General features: G+C 48.6%; 1 protein-coding gene across 1 annotated transcript in view; it reads left to right on the top strand.

Moving 5' to 3' along the window:
• CHL1 (cell adhesion molecule L1 like) overlaps positions 1-18,596 on the top strand; it is a 101,602-nt gene that overhangs the window by 42,318 nt on the left and 40,688 nt on the right. Inside the window, exons 2-4 of the mRNA XM_054729483.1 lie at positions 4,540-4,714; positions 10,178-10,283; positions 10,689-10,876. Coding sequence (XP_054585458.1) covers positions 4,624-4,714; positions 10,178-10,283; positions 10,689-10,876 — 385 coding nt within the window. The 5' untranslated portion in view covers positions 4,540-4,623. The remainder of the gene's footprint in view (positions 1-4,539; positions 4,715-10,177; positions 10,284-10,688; positions 10,877-18,596) is intronic.

Here is an 18,596-nt window from a genome sequence, read left to right as displayed (position 1 = left end):
TTTGAAGATTATTATATCCAAATGGTTGTATGTATAATAGTTGAACACCATTGTGCTAGAAAGAGACTCTGTTTTTGATCCCAGGGTGGCGCACAGTGGGGCTGGGGTGGGGGTGCAGGCGTGCCAGGAGGGGCAGCTCTTCCCTGGGCGGGACTTTGCTGAGCTCTGCAGGCCAGTCAGGGTCCATGGTTCCTGCCCACGAAAGCCAGTAACACTCCCCAGTCATGGCGACCACCCACCTGTCCCCACCTAACCCACACACCACGCGGGGGAGATGCCACATGGCTGGATCCAGTAGTCAGAGGCGTACAAACAGATCTCTCTCAGGACCTGGAAATCTGCTGGGAATGAAGGCAGTGGACTGCTCCTGGGACGAGAACCTGTAAAAAGGTGGAGAAGTGGTTACACGAATTTAAACTTACATAAAAACTCACTGAGCTGTACACCTGAGTCTTGTATATTTTAGTGCATCTGTAACTGAACAGTCAATGGGTGTACACTGCCTGTCACTACTTGAGCCAATTCAGCAGAGACAGGGTTGAATCATATGAGCGTTTATTCCAATCCTGCCAGCAGCATGGGAGAGCAGCAGGTCACCCACAAAATCTGCTCTGCCTCTCCCCATAAGCCACTGCTGATATTGGGTAGAAGGACAGAGGTTACATGGGAAGTAGGCAAACGGGGTCTTCAAAGGGCTGGCGATGTGCAAAGGGTTGGCAGCTCTGGTTTCTGCAACAGGGTTGTTAGTCTTTCCATGGTATCAGGCAGCTCCCTGATGGGGAGGGTGGGCTGCATTTCCAGGTGAGCTCCCAGGTCCCACCTGCAACCCCCAGCCAGGCTAGAATGTGCCTTCTTTAATCAGAAAAAAACCATGGTTAACAGAGCAGGATTAATATTTCTTACAATTATAGCTGGACCCCAATATTCTATTTCTGCCCCTATCACACCTGTGTTCCTCCTCAATTAACAAAAAAATTCCCCACTGAGCAGGACGGTGTGCAGGCACCAGAAATCATCCTGCGCCAGGATGGAAGACCGGGTCTCCTTTTCCGCAGCTCGTGGTCTGGATTTGGGGTGGTTTCCTTTCTTTCCCTCCATTAGGAAGGAATCTGCGTTAACTGTCAGCACAGCATCTCCTTAGTCAGAATTTGGGAGTATGAGTAAATAGCAGGGGAAACCAAAAGTATCGGTCACGTATGTGCAATTCTGTTCCTGCTGGAGCTCAGCCGCCGTCTCTTGCCATTTAATTAAATCAATGGTGTTATTAATGATATTGGTCCATCCAACATAATTATCAGAGAAAGCTGACATTTTCCCAATGCGATCAGGTTGCTTAGAGAAAAGTCTGCATTTCTTTGCTCTTCTGCGGAGGATGGATTATCGCTGGGAGCCACTCCTTTGTCACGTCGGTGACATGAAACAGCGTGAATGGATATGGCCAGATGTACAATATTCCCTTTGTTTTCGGAGCAGAAAGCCATTAACAGTTATCTCAGCATTCCTGTGTTCATGACACTTGTAAATTGATGTATGGTCTTCCCGAAGCAGGAGGCGGAACAAAAGCCTCTTAATTTTCTTTATGTTTATCCTTGCCCAGTTTCACGGTGTTGGGTGAAGTGTGGGCTCCCTCCCTGGCAGCCCTGACTGCGGAACTGGGGAGTCGTTTCCCCGGCCTGACAGTCATCAAGAGGCGTTTCATGAGGGGACAGGCCCGCGGCAGTGAGGATGATGCCCGCCCCATCTCGAGCAGGCCCGGTGCCTACATCATCGCTCACTTCTGCAGCGCAGTGATCGATTGCTGAGCCCCGTGTGCGGAAAGAAAATGAAATGTAAACCATTCCACTAGTGAGTGAGAGCGCTGTTCCTGACGGTTGCATAAACCCACTCCGTCATTCTTAAATCTTCGCTTCGGACGCCATGGTCATAACGCATCCCTTCCTGCGACTGTAATAAAAGCTGCTGATCTGTTTCAAGCTTCCCGAGTAGGAAAGTCTTGTTTAAAATTGAGATGCTCCGAGTTCATTCCAACATTAGGATTCAGTGTGGCCAGAACAGCGCTTGTTTCTCCGGGAGGAGGGGTCAGGGTAGCCCCTTCCGCTCTGCGCCCAGAGCCTCCTTTAGAGATGGCTGGTGGAGGGATGAAGCAAAAAAAAAAACCCCAAACCTCATAGACACAGACAGCAGTGTGGTGATTCTCAGAGGGAGGCGGGTGGGGGAGGTGGGAGAGAGTAGAGGGGGGATCAATGGTGACGGAAGGAGACTTGACGTGGGTGGTGAACACACAGTACAACACACGGTTGACGTTAGTGTGCAGCATGCATTCCATCGGTTATTGTGTCTGACAAGCATGTGTGACCTCACTTGACCTCACCCTATGCTACGGGCAGTGATGCTTCTGTCCTGTGTGCAGATGAGCCAGAAAGGTGGGCGCCCCCGGGCCACAAGGAAGGCTGTGGATGTCACCTGCTGACTCAGGGCCGTGTTCTTACACACGTCACGCTCCTGTCCGCTGGTCAGCAGGCAGAGTGCCTTTGCGTGTAGAGGGAGGCCCGGCGAATGGACAGAGGCCGAGCCTGCCCCCACATCCACTTCTCAGAGCAGCAGAGGAATGTGAGTGAAGTGGTTCTGTTCGAGGAACATCTGGGCAATCTGAGGCCACTGTCACGTGAAGGGTGCACGTGTGTTAGGGGCTGTTCTGGAGAAACGACCGTGTTTCCGTGTCGTCATGTTGGGGCACTCCTGTGCAGTATGCATGTCGGCTCGTGTTTCCGTTCTCCTGGAAACAAGCGTGTTCCCCATCCCGGTCACACCAATCGCTCCACGGCACCAGAGTCCGGCGAGAAGGGTCCCTTTGGCCACACTAAGACATCTGTGTCCTCGAGTTCCATGTCAGGATGATCTCGTCCTCCCCAGGATGAGTGGGGTGAGGAGGGAGATGTAAACCACCCTGTCCAATTCATGGAAGCTCATTGGTTCTTTTTCTTGACCAGAGGTGATGTCGTTGGACCTGACTAATCAGACATCAGCTTGAGGTCACTGGCTCTCCAACATTTTTAGTGTATTTCCTTGCCTTAGTTCCAACTCCATCCTGAGATTCCATAAATGCTTTCATCGGGTGTGCGGCCTCAGACTCAGATTCTTGGATGGAAGATGGATGGGAATATAATTGTGTAGCTATCTGTCTGTTTCAAAATGCACTTACTGCCCCGCTGGTGTGGCTCAGTGGTTGAGCGTTGACCTATGAACCAGGAGGTCATGGTTCGATTCCCAGTTTGGGCACATGCCTGGGTTGCTGGATCATTCCCCAGTAGGGGCCGTGCAGGAGGCAGGTGATCAACGATTCTCTCTCATCATTGATGTGTAGTAACTATGTGTGTGTGTGTGTATATATATATATATATATATATATATATATATATTATTGATTTCAGAGAGGAAGGGAGAGGGAGAGCGAGAAACATTAATAGTGAGATAGAATCACTGATCGGCTGCCTCCTGCACACGCCACACTGGGGATGGAGCCCACAACCTGGGCATGTGCCCTGACTGGGAATCGAACCATGACCTCCTGTTTTATAGGTCGATGTTCAACCACTGAGCCATGCCAGCTGGGTCCTTACAGTCTCATTTTAAGCCAGTGGCTCAATGTTCCTTCCTTTTTGTGGGAGAGACTTTCTTGGATCAAGACCATGTAGTTACAAAAGTCCGATCATTGCTATTGAGCAATTAGCACCCAAAGCTACTTTACCGTGGCTGTTGGAGGCATCGGGAGAGTAATTGAAACTGAGCCTGTCCTCCCTGCGAGGCCCTCCGGTTGTTGTTTGCTCCGTTTCAGGGTAGGATGAGGTATTCATCTGGAAATGTGGTTTCCTAATAGCATCATGGTTTTGGAAACCTTTCCCTTCACACATAGGACAGCTCATTAAACAAACACATGCAATGGCCTTCAAGAAATAGGCATTGAATATTAATGGCAGAGAGTATTAAATAATAGATTGCAGGTGACAAGTGATACATAACTATAAACAGTGAACTCGGATTGCTGTTCTCGGTGTGTTTCGAAGAGAGAAGGACCAGGCAAGTTGGAAGGACAAGGCATTACCGTGTTCCCCTCATACTTTCTCCCTTAGAAACAGCTACGCGGTTGAGTGTCCCGAACCTTTCCCCAGTGGGTAGAACTAGTGTTTGCAGTTTGGCAATGCTCAGCTTTTCATAATGGAAGCAGTTGTTTTTAACACATTTTGTTTTGTGGATCGGAATAATTCTTTACAGAAAGACACATTTGAAAATATGTTTTATTACTAATGTAAGCCCTGTCCAGGCCACCAATAGATGTGTCTCTCTCACATCGATGTTTCTCTCTCTCTGTCTCCACCCCTCCCTTCCATTCTCTCTAAAAAAAATCAATGGAAAAATATCCTCAGGTGAGGATTAACAACAACAAAAAAATAAAAATATATTTAATTTCCGTGGTGTTGACATGTTAGGGTATATGAGCTTCCAGTCTGTGTTATTCTGTATTTTTTTCTGCATTTCCAGGTCGACCCCATCCCCCTCCGTTTTCACCTGAAGGGCAGAGGGGACAGAGTCCCACCCTCTGCGCATCCTCCTCCCGGAAGAGCAATGGAGAGGCCGCCCGGCGCCAGCGGAGCCGTCTTCTCTCTCCTGTCCCTCCTCTTGCATTTTGCCAGCGCCTCTGACATCCCGCTTTCAGGTACGGTGACAGTGATGGCAGCAGTGCCGGCTCTCTGGGGTCTCGTGTGCATTTTGGTTTCAAGTAGGACACGTCTAGATCAAGGAGGCGTTTTTGACTGTATTTCCCAGCATCCTGTCAGAATCTGCCCGTGTATTCCTCAGTGTTGGTATGGCTTGCACTGCGCTGCCTGACGCCATTCCTTCCAGCCCAGGCTTTTTGCCTCCCTGCAGACTTGGCCTGTGGCAGTGGTCGGCAAACTCACTAGTCAACAGAGCCCAATATCAACAGTACAACGATTGAAATTTCTTTTGAGAGTCAAATTTTTTAAACTTAAACTTCTTCTAATGCCACTTCTTCAAAATAGACTCGCCCAGGCCGTGGTATTTTGTGCAAGAGCCACACTCAAGGGGCCAAAGAGCCGCATGTGGCTTGCGAGCCGCAGTTTGCCGACCACGGGCCTATGAGAACATAAGCTAGAGATTAGGAGGTATTTTGCCTTATAAGATGGTCTCAAATACGACCAACAGCTGTTCCTTTTATATACTCAGGTTAGTTTATTTTAGGGACAAGTATGATTTAGAAATTACTGGTACCCAACCAATCATAACAAAAAAAAGGAAATGAATACACTTTGTATTCTTTTTAAAAAATGATTATATATTTAGGAATGAAAAATGAGATAGGGAAGTATTAAGCAGCCGTTTTTATAGTGCGCAAATATACACATCCGACGGCGCCCATTGCAGATGTAGGTACCTGTCCTGTGAATTTACAGCAAGAGCTTAGTCCGTGGTTTTATGGAAGTTTACATCTTAGCATATGCTGGTAGAATGAATGCAGATCTAAAAAATCATAAATCTGTTAATTAAGTTAGAGTAATTAAAAACTCAAAAAACCACGTGTCTGTATAACCAGACAATCAGTGGGTCCGGACTGCCTGTCAGTACTTGAGCCAATTCAGCAGAGACAGGGTTGAATCCTATATGAGTGTTTATTCCAGTCCTGCCGGCAGCATGGGAGAGCAGGTCATCCACAAAAATCTGCTCTGCCCCCCACCTCACTATAAGCCAGGTGTTAATATTGGGTAGAAGGACAAAGATTACATGGGAAGTAGGCAAAAGGTATGCCAAATGGGCAGTTAACAGGTAATGGGGACTGGAGATTTGCAAAGACCTAGAGGTATGCAAAGGCTGGGGGTCTTCAAAGGGCTAGTGATGTGCAAAGGGCTGGGGGCCTCCAAAAGGCTGGTGGCTCTGGTTTCTGCAACAAGGTTGTTAATCTTTCCATGATAACAGGCAGCTCCCTGATGGGGAGGGTGGGCTGCATGTCCAGGTGAGCTCCCAGTCCCACGTGCAGCTGCCAGCCAGGTGAGAATGTGGCTTCTTTAATCAGAACAAACGAATCACGGTTAACAGAGCAGGATTAATATTGCCTACAATTCTAGCTGGTCCCCAACATTCTATTTCTGCCCCTATCATCTGCAAATGCAATGTATGTAATAGTATGTTAACTACAGTGTAGAGATTTGGGGACATCCTCTTGTGAGATAAGCGGATGGGACGTAAAGAGACCCTTGAGAAGTTACTTAGATATTTTGTCCATAAAGTTCAAGGCTTATCCGCCCTGGGTTTCCGCCTGTAACTCTGAGAGTGATAAACAGTGTGTGCTGGGGCTCCTTAGACGCTCCGCGTTGGGAAGGGCCTCCAGGCCGTCCGAGTTCTGGGGGATTGGTCTGGGCCTCAGGAAGTCCAATACGCAGGTGCTAGCCCTTCGAAAAACCAGACAGTCCCACTGTGACCAGAAGAGGCCGTCATGCCGACTGCGTTAGCTAATGTGCTGGGAGCCACTTTCTGAGGCTTCCTTAAGTTATCGGACATCACATGCTGGGGGCAGCCTGTACCGGAGCCCCTCCTCCCCCATGAGAGTCCCTTCCCCACTCTGCCGGACAGGTTTCCGTGGCCCCCTGCTTAAGGAACCCCACTGACCCACTCCGCAGACGTGCAGATTCGAGGTTCTCTGAGTCGAGGTGGAATCTGCCGGCTCGCACACACTGGACGCCAGCCTCGCTGTAGAAACGCTGGGAAGGGCCTGAAGTAATTCATCCTCAGTAGGTTCTTCGGCTTTGAGTCGCAATGCCTAACTCGGAGCGAGGTTCTCCGTGATCCTCGAGGGAAAGGAGCTAACCTCACACTTGCCCCAGGGCCGTTCCTGACTCACAACCCCCCTCCTCTCTGAGAACATCCGCTTCCTCTCCATCTTTCCTCCTCGGGTCCATTGGTGGTGAAGGGAGTGAGATTTTGTCTCCATCCCCAATGCTCATTTTCATTCTGGTCGTCTCAGCTACTTATGAGTTTTCGTGCCGCACGGTCCTTCGACAACAATTGTTATAAAATATTAATGACTTGTTTTCAGAGCAAGTGAATATTACCCATTTATTTCCGGACTCTGGAGCAAATGAAACGGAGGCAGGTATTCAAATGGAATGTCAGCGCGTCTGGTGTCTGTGTAATTGGCCTAATTATGGAGAAAGGATTTATAATGTAGAATATCTATTCTTATAAACACCCAAAGGTGGTGAGCTCCACTCCCTGAATAATTAGTTATGCTGAGACTTTACAACCTTAGCAAATTTAGGACAGAATAATGCTCTAACAAACAAGTTGTTCACAAGCCATTAGCTGATATCTCAGGGACTGTGGCTATGGTGCACCATCCCTCACCATTTATAACTGTAGTAAAATTTGAGTAACACGAATATGCATTCAGCTCAAGACCTGCATGACGTAGACATAGCATTAACCAGAAACAAGGTAAATGTCCGTGCAGCTATGGACGTTATTGAAGTATTTATCAGTACCCAGTGGAGAAAGCCTGAACCTGGGCTAATGCCCCTAAGTTAGTAAAACACGATTATCAGATTCATTAGGCACAGATAAAGAAAACAGAATTTTAAAATTGGAAGTGGCATGGAGTTATTGTTGCAGGCCAGTGGTCGGCAAACTCATTAGTCAACAGAGCCAAATATCAACAGTACGACGATTGAAGTTTCTTTTGAGAGCCACATTTTTTAAACTTAAACTTCTTCTAACGCCACTTCTTCAAAATAGACTCGCCCAGGCCGTGGTATTTTGTGGAAGAGCCACCCTCAAGGGGCCAAAGAGCCACATGTGGCTCGCGAGCCGCAGTTTGCCGACCACGGTTCTAGGCTGAGCATCCGTCTTAGATGACCCTAGTACCTCTCCGGTCCCAGAGGCACATCCGGGCAGTCTGTGATCAGACCTTTCACAGTAACACCGCCTGGCATTGTTGCTTTTTGCTGCACAAACAGGTGCATTATGTCACAAAAGCAACGGGGGTAGATGGTGTCGCCCTGACCGAGATCGAGGTGTTGGCAGCCAGCTGGACCAGCAGGCAGGGTGTTCTGCACAACCATCTACTCTCAGTAAAACCAAACCAAACCAGAGTTTTGCTTAAGATTGTCCTGTGCAGCCCGGCCGGCGTGGCTCAGTGGCTGAGCATTGACCTATGAACCAGGAGGTCACGGTTCAATTCCTGGTCAGGGCACATGCCTGGGTTGTGGGCTGGATCTCCCAGTAGGGGATACACAGGAGGCAGCCGTCAATGATTCTCTCTCATCATTGATGTTTCTATCTCTCCTCTCTCTCCCTTCCTCTTTGAAATCAATAAAAAATCATTTTTAAAAAAGATTGTCCTTGTTGAAGCAATTAAACATTGTTGCTCTTATTAAATGTCATCCTTGAGCACATTCTTCATCATCTGTGGCTGAGCGAGGACGTCCACATAAAGGGGTTCCGCCTCTGACCAGCGCCCAGGTGGCCCCGCTCCTTCACCGAGTGGTGGTGTGAGCACCGTTTTTACTCCAAAGACCACGACAGACCGAGTGACGCAAACGGATACAGGGCAGATGTTGCTCCCTGTGGATCCGTGGACCCTGTCACATCAAGCTGGACAGCTGACAATATGTGTTGCCATTGATAAAACCAGCAAATCAATGGTCTCCACTCGGAGCCTGACAGCTTCCCGACAGGGACGGCGCTTCAGGTCAGATCAGGGAGGATATTGACAAAAGTGAATTTCAAATACCGTGTAATGAAATGTATCAGGATCGGCAGATGGTTGTCACTCAGGGAACCAATACTTTTTCCGAACGGTTATTTTGTGATGTACAAGATCATGCATGATTAAAAAGAATCTGCGGGTCAGACATTTTACTACAACAGAGCATGAACAGTTGATGGCCATGGTTTCAGACTCCACATTGCAATGAAGAAACTGCCACTCCCCGAGCCGATGTGGCTCTGTGGATAGAGTGTCAGCCCACGGACTGAAGGGTCCAGGTTCGACCCCGGTCAAGGGGGCGTTACCTCGCTCAGTTGTAGGCTCAATCCCGGCCCTGGTGAAGGTGTGTGCAGGAGGCAACCCATCGATGTGTCTCTCCCACATAGATGCTTCTCTCTCTGCCTCTCCCCCTCCCTTCCACTTTCTCTAAAAATCTTTGGAAAAATATCCTCGGATGAGGATTAACAAAAACATTTGTATCAAATGTTGAAAGAAAGAAAGAGAGAGAAGAGAGAGAGGGAGGGAGAGGAAGGGAAGGAGGGAGGGAGGGAGGGAGGGAGGGAGGGAGGGAGGAAGGAAGGAAGGAAGGAAGGAAGGAAGGAAGGAAGGAAGGAAGGAAGGAAGGAACTACCACTTGTTGAGTTTTGGTGAACTCTCTAGGGGACTATTCATAGTCACCAGATGGGACTGGAAAATGTCTTACCCCCTCAAGGACAGACCTGTGTGAGGCTGGGTTTTCTTCTTATCTTTATTGTTTTCTTCTTTTTTTAAAAAAATATATTTTTACTGATTTCAGAGAGGAAGGGAGAGGGAGAGAGAGACAGAAACATCAATGATGACAAAGAATCATCGATCGGCTGCCTCCTGCACACTCCACACTGGGGATCGAACCCACAACCTGGGCATGTGCCCTATCCAGGAATCAAACCAAGACCTCCTGGTTCATAGGTCGACACTCAACCACTGAGCCATACCTGCTCGGCTATTTTCTTCTTTTTCTTGAGATCTTGAAGTAAAACAGTTTCAGCAACAGATTTGCTGCAGACGTATATGAGAACCCACGTCTCTCAGGATATAAAGAGGTTTGCAGCAAAATGAAGCAATGCCAGGTCTCTTATTCTATTCTGTGTGTTTGTTTGTTTTTTTATAAAACATGTTATTTATTTCAACCTGTGATGGGATTATTTTTAATGGACTAATCATACTTTAAGGATTTTTAGTTCTAATTTCTAATAAAATGGAATATACGACAGCATGAAGCAATGAAACCAGGGCACACAGAGGAAGCCAGGCTCATCCTGTCGTTTCCACTTGTTCAGACCTTTCTCTCGTCAACACAGACAGCAGGTGACAGCGTCTCTGTGGCAACTAGTTCACCTCATCCGTGTTTTTGCCATTTAGTTCAACAGGTTCCAACCATCACAAAACAGTCAAAGGAGCAAGTCGCCTTTCCCTTTGATGAGTATTTCCAAATCGAATGCGAAGCCAAAGGCAATCCGGAGCCAAGGTGAGTAGCCTCCCACCTGAGGCTGTTAGGTATGAAACCCCCTTTCCTTCCGCTTCCTGGTTCAAGGCAGCCGCCCCCTCTCTGTAACCTCACATGGGGGGGGGGGGGGGTAAGAATGCTCTCTTTCCTCGGGACACTAACCCAGTTCTTGAGAGCCCCACCCTCGTGACCGCATCCTCTCCCACAGCCCAGCCTCTGACCCCGTCACACTGGGGACTGAGCTTCAGTACAGGGATTTGGGATCAGTCCACAGCAGCTTGTCAGATGTCTTCTATGATGGTCCATTCAACATGTTTTTTACCAGAAATTAAACATCCTGGTTTTGTCGTTTCTGTGCATTGGTGTATCAATACCTTTGGACACGGTATCATTTTTCCAGGTCATTAAGCTGAGTTTTCGTTACAGATTTACGTGGACGAAAGATGGCAAGCCCTTTGACTTCTCCGACCCTCGGATCATTGTCTCCAACAACTCAGGGACCTTCCGGATCCCAAATGAGGGGCAGATAGCTCACTTCCAAGGGAAATACCGCTGCTTCGCTTCGAACAAGCTGGGAGTGGCTATGTCAGAAGAAATAGAGTTTATAGTTCCCAGTGAGTATTACAGTGGGGATTTATAGATGTTTTTTATCACGTGTGAGGTAGGCGGTGTTCTGGGCTCTAATGAAACAACACATCATTCATCCAATCAGCGCATGTGTACCTGATACCTTTTTTCTAAGGCGAATTCTCTTCCAGGTCTTGACACGTAGAAGTGGATGACCTTGAAAGCTATGGGAGGTTGCTGCACTCCATCCAGTAACCTTGTGTCTAATTTGGGGAAACATAGTATCTATTGCCTTGTGATGAGAACTAAGTTGCACATGGTATTAGTTAGGGTCAGCGAGTTATGCTGCAGTAACAAGTCATCCCCAAGCAGGGTTCACACAGGTCATTCCTAAATCACGCAGTTCGCTATGGGTCTGGCAGCTGTCAGTCGGAGCAGCTGTTCTGTTCCCCACACAGCCTCCTGGGCGACTCACCCTCATGCTGTGGCTGTAGCATGTGACCCTGGGCACCAGGTTAGGGTCTGGGGCAGAGAGCATGAAAATTTGCTTCCAATGAGAAGTCACACAGGTAACTTCTAGTGGTGAGGTGGCTCAGAGAAAATCCTAAAGCCCACCTAACTTCACCATGGGAGTCCCTCAGAAGGATGCTTATCAGTCATGCCTGCCATAAACAGTAGTCATGGAAACTGCAAGCTGCTTACTATGGAGGGGGTCATTGGTCAATAATTATCACCAAAACTCAGACTTCATCACTGCCATGCTCATGAGACCTCTGCTGACCAACCATCACAATTGGCTATCCTCCCTGATCTTAAAGGAGGCAAGGTCATGTGATTCTAACCAAAGGCTCACAGAATCCATTCTTATGTAGAACACTGTCATCAGCTGCTATGTGGCAGTTTCTCCTGACGGAGCTCTACGCTTTGACGAACTCAAAGAACAGCGAAGAGCTCGCAGAAGACGGCGGAAGAACAGGCCCACGCTTCTAAAACACACATCATGGACAGCACGTGGGCCTTACCCCAAAAGCCAGGGTGGCGACCAGGTTGAAATGATTGCGGAGGGAAGAACAGCTAAATCACTGTAGACTCTGCACGTTATATGTGCATTTTAATATTTATAGAGTAATTACTCTAAAAGTATAGAAAAAATGAATGATTATCAAACCATGTGGTGTGAGGAGGAGGAAGAAAAGGAAAGGAGAGAAAACACAAAGTGAAATGAGCAGGCATTTTAAAAACTAGAAATAAATTCAGGTATATATCACTGATTAACGATAAAAGCAAACTGACTAAACGCTCCAGTTAATAAAAAGCCATAAGCCATTTACAACATAGCACACCTAAAGCATAAGGATGCAGAATCATTAAACCGCAAGGCGGAAATGATATCCCAGCTAAATGCTATGCTAACGAAAGCAGGTGTGGCTAAATTAATGCCAGGCACCACCGACCTTTCTTTAAAAAGGCTTCCTGAGGTTAGTTCACTAGAGGTACATGATAATAAACTATGCAAAGAAAACAATAGAACTACATGGAGAAATAGACAACTCTGTCATAATGATGAAAAACATTTCGCCTTATCTTTTCCTTATTTGGGAACTCAAGCAGAAAAATCATCGATGCCAGGCACATAGAAGGTTTAACAAGCCAGCCAATGACCACGCGGTCGCTAGCTAGAATAGCACACTTTCTCGATATTTGGTGATTTCCTAGCTAGGAAGAAAAGATGACCTTATGCAATTAAGTTAGAAATCAATAATGAAAAGAAAACTAGAAAAGCCTTACATCTTTGCAAATGAATAACTGTATTTCTAAGGACTTTCTGAGTCAGAGGAGTGATGGCAAAGGCCCTGGAATGCGTTCTGAAGTGACAGTGGTGGAGATTCTGCCCCGGACACTTGCCGGGCGCAGCTAGAGCACTGTGTCCGCGGACAGATACTTCTCACCCTAACTGCTCTCAGAAAAGAAGAGAGAGGGGGCAGTTGGTGATGTCAGCTTCTCAGGGGTCATCATGTTGAGATGAAAATGAACACGCAAGCTCGAGGTAACAGCAAAGTCACGGGAAGGAGAGTGAAGGGGGGAATAACATAGTCGCCGAAAGTCAGTCCAACAGAGAGGCGTGAGAACTTTATAGCGGAAAGGTGTACATGTGTATGAAAACCATTGTCAAAGATTTACACAAACGGGGAAAATAGCAGTTTTATGGATCGAAAGACTAGGAAAGCCGAACTGTCGATTCTCCATGAGTTGATCTACAGGACAACGGAACCAACGTCTCTGTTGGTTGCTTTGGTTTGTCTGTCTGTGGAGTGTGACCTATTGACTGAAGGATAGGAGGGGCAGAGGGGCCATGGGTGGAGTCTCTTGACTAAGGACAAGTCGGAGTGCATGGCCCCATGAAAAGATTGTGTCACTCGGCCGCATGGCGGAGTGCAGGCCGTGGAACTGCACAGAGAACCGGGAAACAAACCCACGCAGCGCTGACAAAGGTACGGAAGAGCCAGCCCGATTCTCTTCCATTCTGGTTTTGGGATGGAACAGTGTGAAACGCTGACTATCCACGCAGACAACCTGTCTCTGGAGCCCTCTCTCACCTCACGGAGCAGCTTCCTTCCCGGGGGATTAAAGACTGCACCGTGTGGTGGAAGAATATTTTGAATAATATTCCTGACATCAGGGTCGGGAGGCTTTCTTCAACAAGACATGTTAAAGCTTCACACACTGGGAAACCCAGGAGTCCCGTCACAGCCAGACGAATAAATACATCTTACCTGATAATAGACAAACATGTAAATTGACCGTACCTCCGCTATGCCCACAGCCAATCAGAGTGAGTATGCAAATTAACCCAACAACGATGGCGGGTTAATTTGCATATGCAGGTGCGGAGCGGCTGGGAGCGGGACGCCTGCTATGAGCGAGGAGGAGGGGGCGGCGGCGGAGGGAGCTACAGGAGCAGTGCTCCAGACAGAAGCGAGGACTTGCTGGCTCCTGGGCGACTGGGAGTGAAGCCAGGGGAAGGAAGGCCTTATTCTTGCACGAATATCGTGCAACCGGCCTCTAGTTGTAGTATAATCAGACAAAAATACAGCCCAACAGTGAAGACTGAGGAGCCTTGGGAATATGTTGAACACACATAGACTGTGATCTCATCTATGGGAGTTCAAACATATATCAAAATGAAATATTGTTTGGGGGTATCATTTTGTGTGAAACTTGTAGTGCAAACATGTAGTGAAAAACAAGCGATTGATAAAAATAAAATGCAGGGGAGTAATGATCTCTCCTGGAATGAGGGGGGACAGCAGAGAGGTCGTGGCAAGATTATGGTTTTTGTGTAAGGCGTGGTGGCAAAAAGAGTGTTCGTGGTATCTCTTTACTTCTCATCACTTACATTTGCTTTACAAAGGGTCCTTTCGTGTACGTGAAGTGAATAAGCATGCAGGATGCCGATTTGTCGGGATTAGCCTTACTGAGCTGGCAGGCGAAACTTTGTAGCATAGTCATGGGCAGAGCAGTGACACATAAACTTGGAAATGACCTTAGGAGTTTGGGTTTGAAGTGATATTCAGTCGCAGGTGTTAATGAATTCTGGATCAGAAATTATCGCCATGAAAATTGTGGTTGAGGATGATAAAACTAGATCGATCCATCCATCATCTATCTATCTATCTATCTATCTATCTATCTATCTGTCTGTCTGTCTGTCTGTCTGTCTATCTATCTATCTATCTATCTTCTATCTGTCTACCCACCTATCTATCATCCATCTGAAATCAGCTGAAATAAGAGAGAAAGAGAGAGGCAGAGAGAGGTTATTAAAAATCCCTGTAGAAGACATGGCATTGCCTGGTTTCTACCCTGAATTCTGATGGTTGCTATGGAAACACAAAGGCAAAAGCAGCAGCTAGACCTGGTGCAGAGAGGGAAACGGCACATTCTCGCCTACGATTCTCCATGAAAGGGTTTTACAAACATGTTCTCTGGCTCTCGAAGCCGACGGAGCCAAGACCTGAACAATGTGAGGAGATTCTGGCCAGAACCCGCTGGCATGGTTGTTAAGAGCTGCGCTCAGAGTTGAGCTGAGCGGTGGGTAATTGCTTCGTGTTTCTGCTGCTCAGAAGAGAGAAAAATAAATTAGTTTCTGACGCATCGTGTTCCGTCTCTTCTGAAATGACTTCATCACCTGGCCGTGTTCTGTGATCATTTGTATTTTGAAGAGGACCCCAAGCCCGGCTCCCAGGGAGTTCACACATCAGAGACCGGGCGGGGTTTTCCACACCTTCATCACTCGAGTCTTTTCTAAAGCAGCAGAGATTGGATTCCTTTGATATTAATAGGGTCTTTGTGATTCGAGCTTTATCGTGTATCTCTCTCGTGTTTTAAAGTTTTCATCCGTCACCTCGAAGGCTTTAGCCACCTGAGTTCCAACGTGAGCACATTAGCTGGAAATCCCATTGTTGTCCCTACAAACAAACCTTTCTACACAATGATTCTGGCCCCTTCCCGCCTCCTCTGAAGAAGTTAATCCCAAATATTCACAGACATCACAGAAGCTCACGCAGGAGAAGAGAGCCCCTGCCCCGTGGCCTGTGTGTCTGCCCTCATGATGGGGTGAACATCGCGGGGAGGCGGGGGGAGCACCCCTGAGCAAGACCCACCACATGTCTAGTGATTTTTGTTATTGTTAATCCTCACCCAAGGATATTTCCATTGAAAAAATTTTAGAGAGAGTGGAAGGGAGAGGGAAAGACAGAGAGAAACATCGATGTGAGAGAAACACATTGATTAGTTGCCTCCTGCACGTGCCCCGACCAGGGCCCAGGCCGGGGAGGAGCCTGCAACTAAGGTACATGCCCTTGACTGGAATCCTTGACTGGAATCGAACCTGGGATCCTTTGGATCCTCAGGCTGACGCTCTATCTGCTGAGCCAAACCTTTAAGTGCCAACACTGTTTTAATTCATGTGGAGTGGTTTCTTTAAACTCTGACCCACACCAATGGATGAGGGGTCAGTGAGGTGCCACTTTATGAATGAGACACAGGAGCACATTAAGGAGCAGGTTCTGGTCACGTGGCGCTTGGGGAAGTCAGAGCATGGCCCTGGCAGCGGCTCCAGGGTGTGTGCGCACAGTCCTGTGCTACCAGGGCCGCCTGTGCCCCCTCATGTGGGCAGCATCCTCTCCATGAGCTGAAGGCGCCGACCGCCTTGTCGAAGGCACCTGACCGTCGGGTATCAGACTCAGGGCCTGACTTGATCCTCGAGTCCCAGGAAGGACGCTCTGCAGAGTCCGTGCCTGGGGGCTAAGTCCCCAGGACATGTCGTTGGACTGGTTACTTAGCGTGACTAGTGGTGTTAACTCTCCCTGACAACTCCTTTTTTTTTTTTTTTCTAATGCTTTTTTCACCGATTTTTAACGAGAAAAGCGGAAGGGAGAGGGAGGGAGAGAAAGAGAGAGAAACATTGATGTGAGAGCAGAACACTGATCAGCGGCCTCCTGCATGATCCCCACCAAGGATCGAGCCCACGACCCAGGCACCTGCCCCAACAAGAAATCAGGACATGCCCAACCAACAGCCGTACCGGCCAGGGCCTGGCGACTCTACGGTGAGGCAAATGGGCAGGGGGGACTATGCAGCTTAGGTCTCATAGTCTCTTTCCCAAGAAACTCCTAGTCCCCCTTCCGAGGATCCCATAGCGATGACCCGTAGGACGCTAGGGTGCCGGAGAAAAGGAGAAAGGGCCGAAGCCCCGTTGCCAAGGAGTGTTAGTATGAGGGCTCGGTTCATCCTACAGGGCAGCCTACAGATGAGTGTTTCTCAGGCGTCTCCGGCGTTTCAGGTGCAAAGCTGTAGCTTTCACTGGGTGAGGTGCCCAGAGTGGATGGTGGGTTTCAGAGCCCTCCCGCACCTCGAGAGCCGGGAAGGTTTGCTTTTGCAGGTTTGCTGCGTTGGTCACTCTGATAAGAAGACTGGGGTGCTGTAGGGAGCGGTTATAAGGTTAAGCCTCGGACTGACCTGCTGGCAAAGCCGCAAACAAGTCCCAGCGTGGAGGGCACAGTCCTCTAAGCATAATTAAGCGTGATCTTGTGTGACCGCTCCCTAGATCTTTCCTGGTAGCTAATGGGCTGTGGGAGGGGCAGCAAGTGCTGCCAAAACACGTGAAACTCACAAGAACATTGTAACTATGGTGACCACTACCTTGCTTACCTCTGGCTATAAAATAAAGGCTCAGCTTGCAGTCTGGATCTGTTCTGTGGCCTCAGCCAGGCACAGAAGATCCACCCAGACCCAGCTTATTCTCTTTGTCTGTCTTTTCTTCATCCTTCGCCGCCCTCCCTCAGGCTCGCCGAACCCTTGGCTGTGCTGACGTGGCACAGGGTAACAGCTCACTGGTCTCTGTGAAAGTGTCCCACGCCGATTCTGGCTGGGATTTCAGGACCCTCTACCCTCGGAGCTGTTACCCGAAGTGCATCCTTCTGCTGAAGAATAAATGTGGGAGCCACTTGGAGAGGAGGAGCGAGCAGGTGCGGGAAGGGCTGGGTGTCCTGCAGCTCTCTGCTCTGCGGGTGGGGGTTCCAAGCCTCTCCCAGGGAGCATCCCCGGTCAGGGCCCGGCTCTCCGAGGCTGCAGGAAGGAGGCTGTTCTGCGCGATGATGGACTGTTCCTCTGAAATGAGTCGGCAAGCTGGAGCCCAGAAGAAAAATGAGTGTTTATAAATTCGCTTCAGACAGTGTTGCATGTGTCCAAACTCGGCCTTGCTAATGTTTGTCACCAGAGAAACACAATTAGCCAAAGTCACCGGTGAGGATTCCTTTTAAACAGGAGCCACGCCTCCGTCGGAATAAAGCCGACGTTCTGCCTGCTGGTGAGTTCTGGTAATTAAGTTCCTCTGCCCAAGTGGCAGCGCTTGCTTCGAAGTCGGCATCACGCTCGCGAAATGGCTTCAAAGTTGAACAGTATGACCTAAAAAATAATCCCAAACAACCAACAAATGAATGTCCTTCGTAATACCGATTCTCAGATCTTAAATTATTCCACATGTAAATATTCCCCCCTCCCTCCTGATATCAATTTCATCTTTGGCCAAAAGCTGTTCCGGAGACTTCTGCCCCGGAATAAAAGGTTTGGCGGACTTACACTTTTCACTTTACTTTGTGTTTTATTATTGGTGCCTTGGCAGCCAGTTGAATTACACTATTGACATCTCCAGAGTTGGAGCTTTATAACCGAGGTTTGATTAATGCAGGCTCCCTGGCTGTGTGCTCTGTGGGGATCGTTAGGTTTCTGAGTGCTCGGAGGGGCGATTCTTTAATTAGGGCTTTCTGCGTCTTATTAGTCCTGCTTTGCAGTGGGTGTCCCCTGGGAAGTGCGCATTCCGGTTGGGCCTGTGGCGTCTGCTTGTTACAGTCAGAACTGCTTGCTCCTTGCATTTCTGGACCTGGATTTCCCTCCCTCGGCCGCCCCTCGTGTCTGAGGATCAGCAGATCCCATAGCTCCCCGGCGGCCCTGCGACCTTCAGCACCACGAACGCTGGGCGTCAGCACAGAACGAGGGGAGGGGTGGGGATTTGGAGCTCAGGGAGGGGCAGTCTGGAAGTCACTACGCTGGGCTCAGAGAGCTGGACTTCCTGCCCTGGGACCCGCGGGCTCCTGCTCAGTCAGAGCTGCCGCCCACAGGTAGGTGGCGCTGTTACTCCAGCGCCTGAGCCTGAGCGGGCTCCTGCCTTTGACCTTGATGGGGATGGAAAGCTACCTGGAGCAG

Source organism: Eptesicus fuscus, chromosome 18 (genome assembly GCF_027574615.1).
Source record: "Eptesicus fuscus isolate TK198812 chromosome 18, DD_ASM_mEF_20220401, whole genome shotgun sequence".
Taxonomy (NCBI): Eukaryota; Metazoa; Chordata; class Mammalia; order Chiroptera; family Vespertilionidae; genus Eptesicus; species Eptesicus fuscus.
The sequence above is the reverse complement of the archived record's forward strand: the minus strand, read 5'-3'. Positions and strand labels throughout refer to the sequence as shown.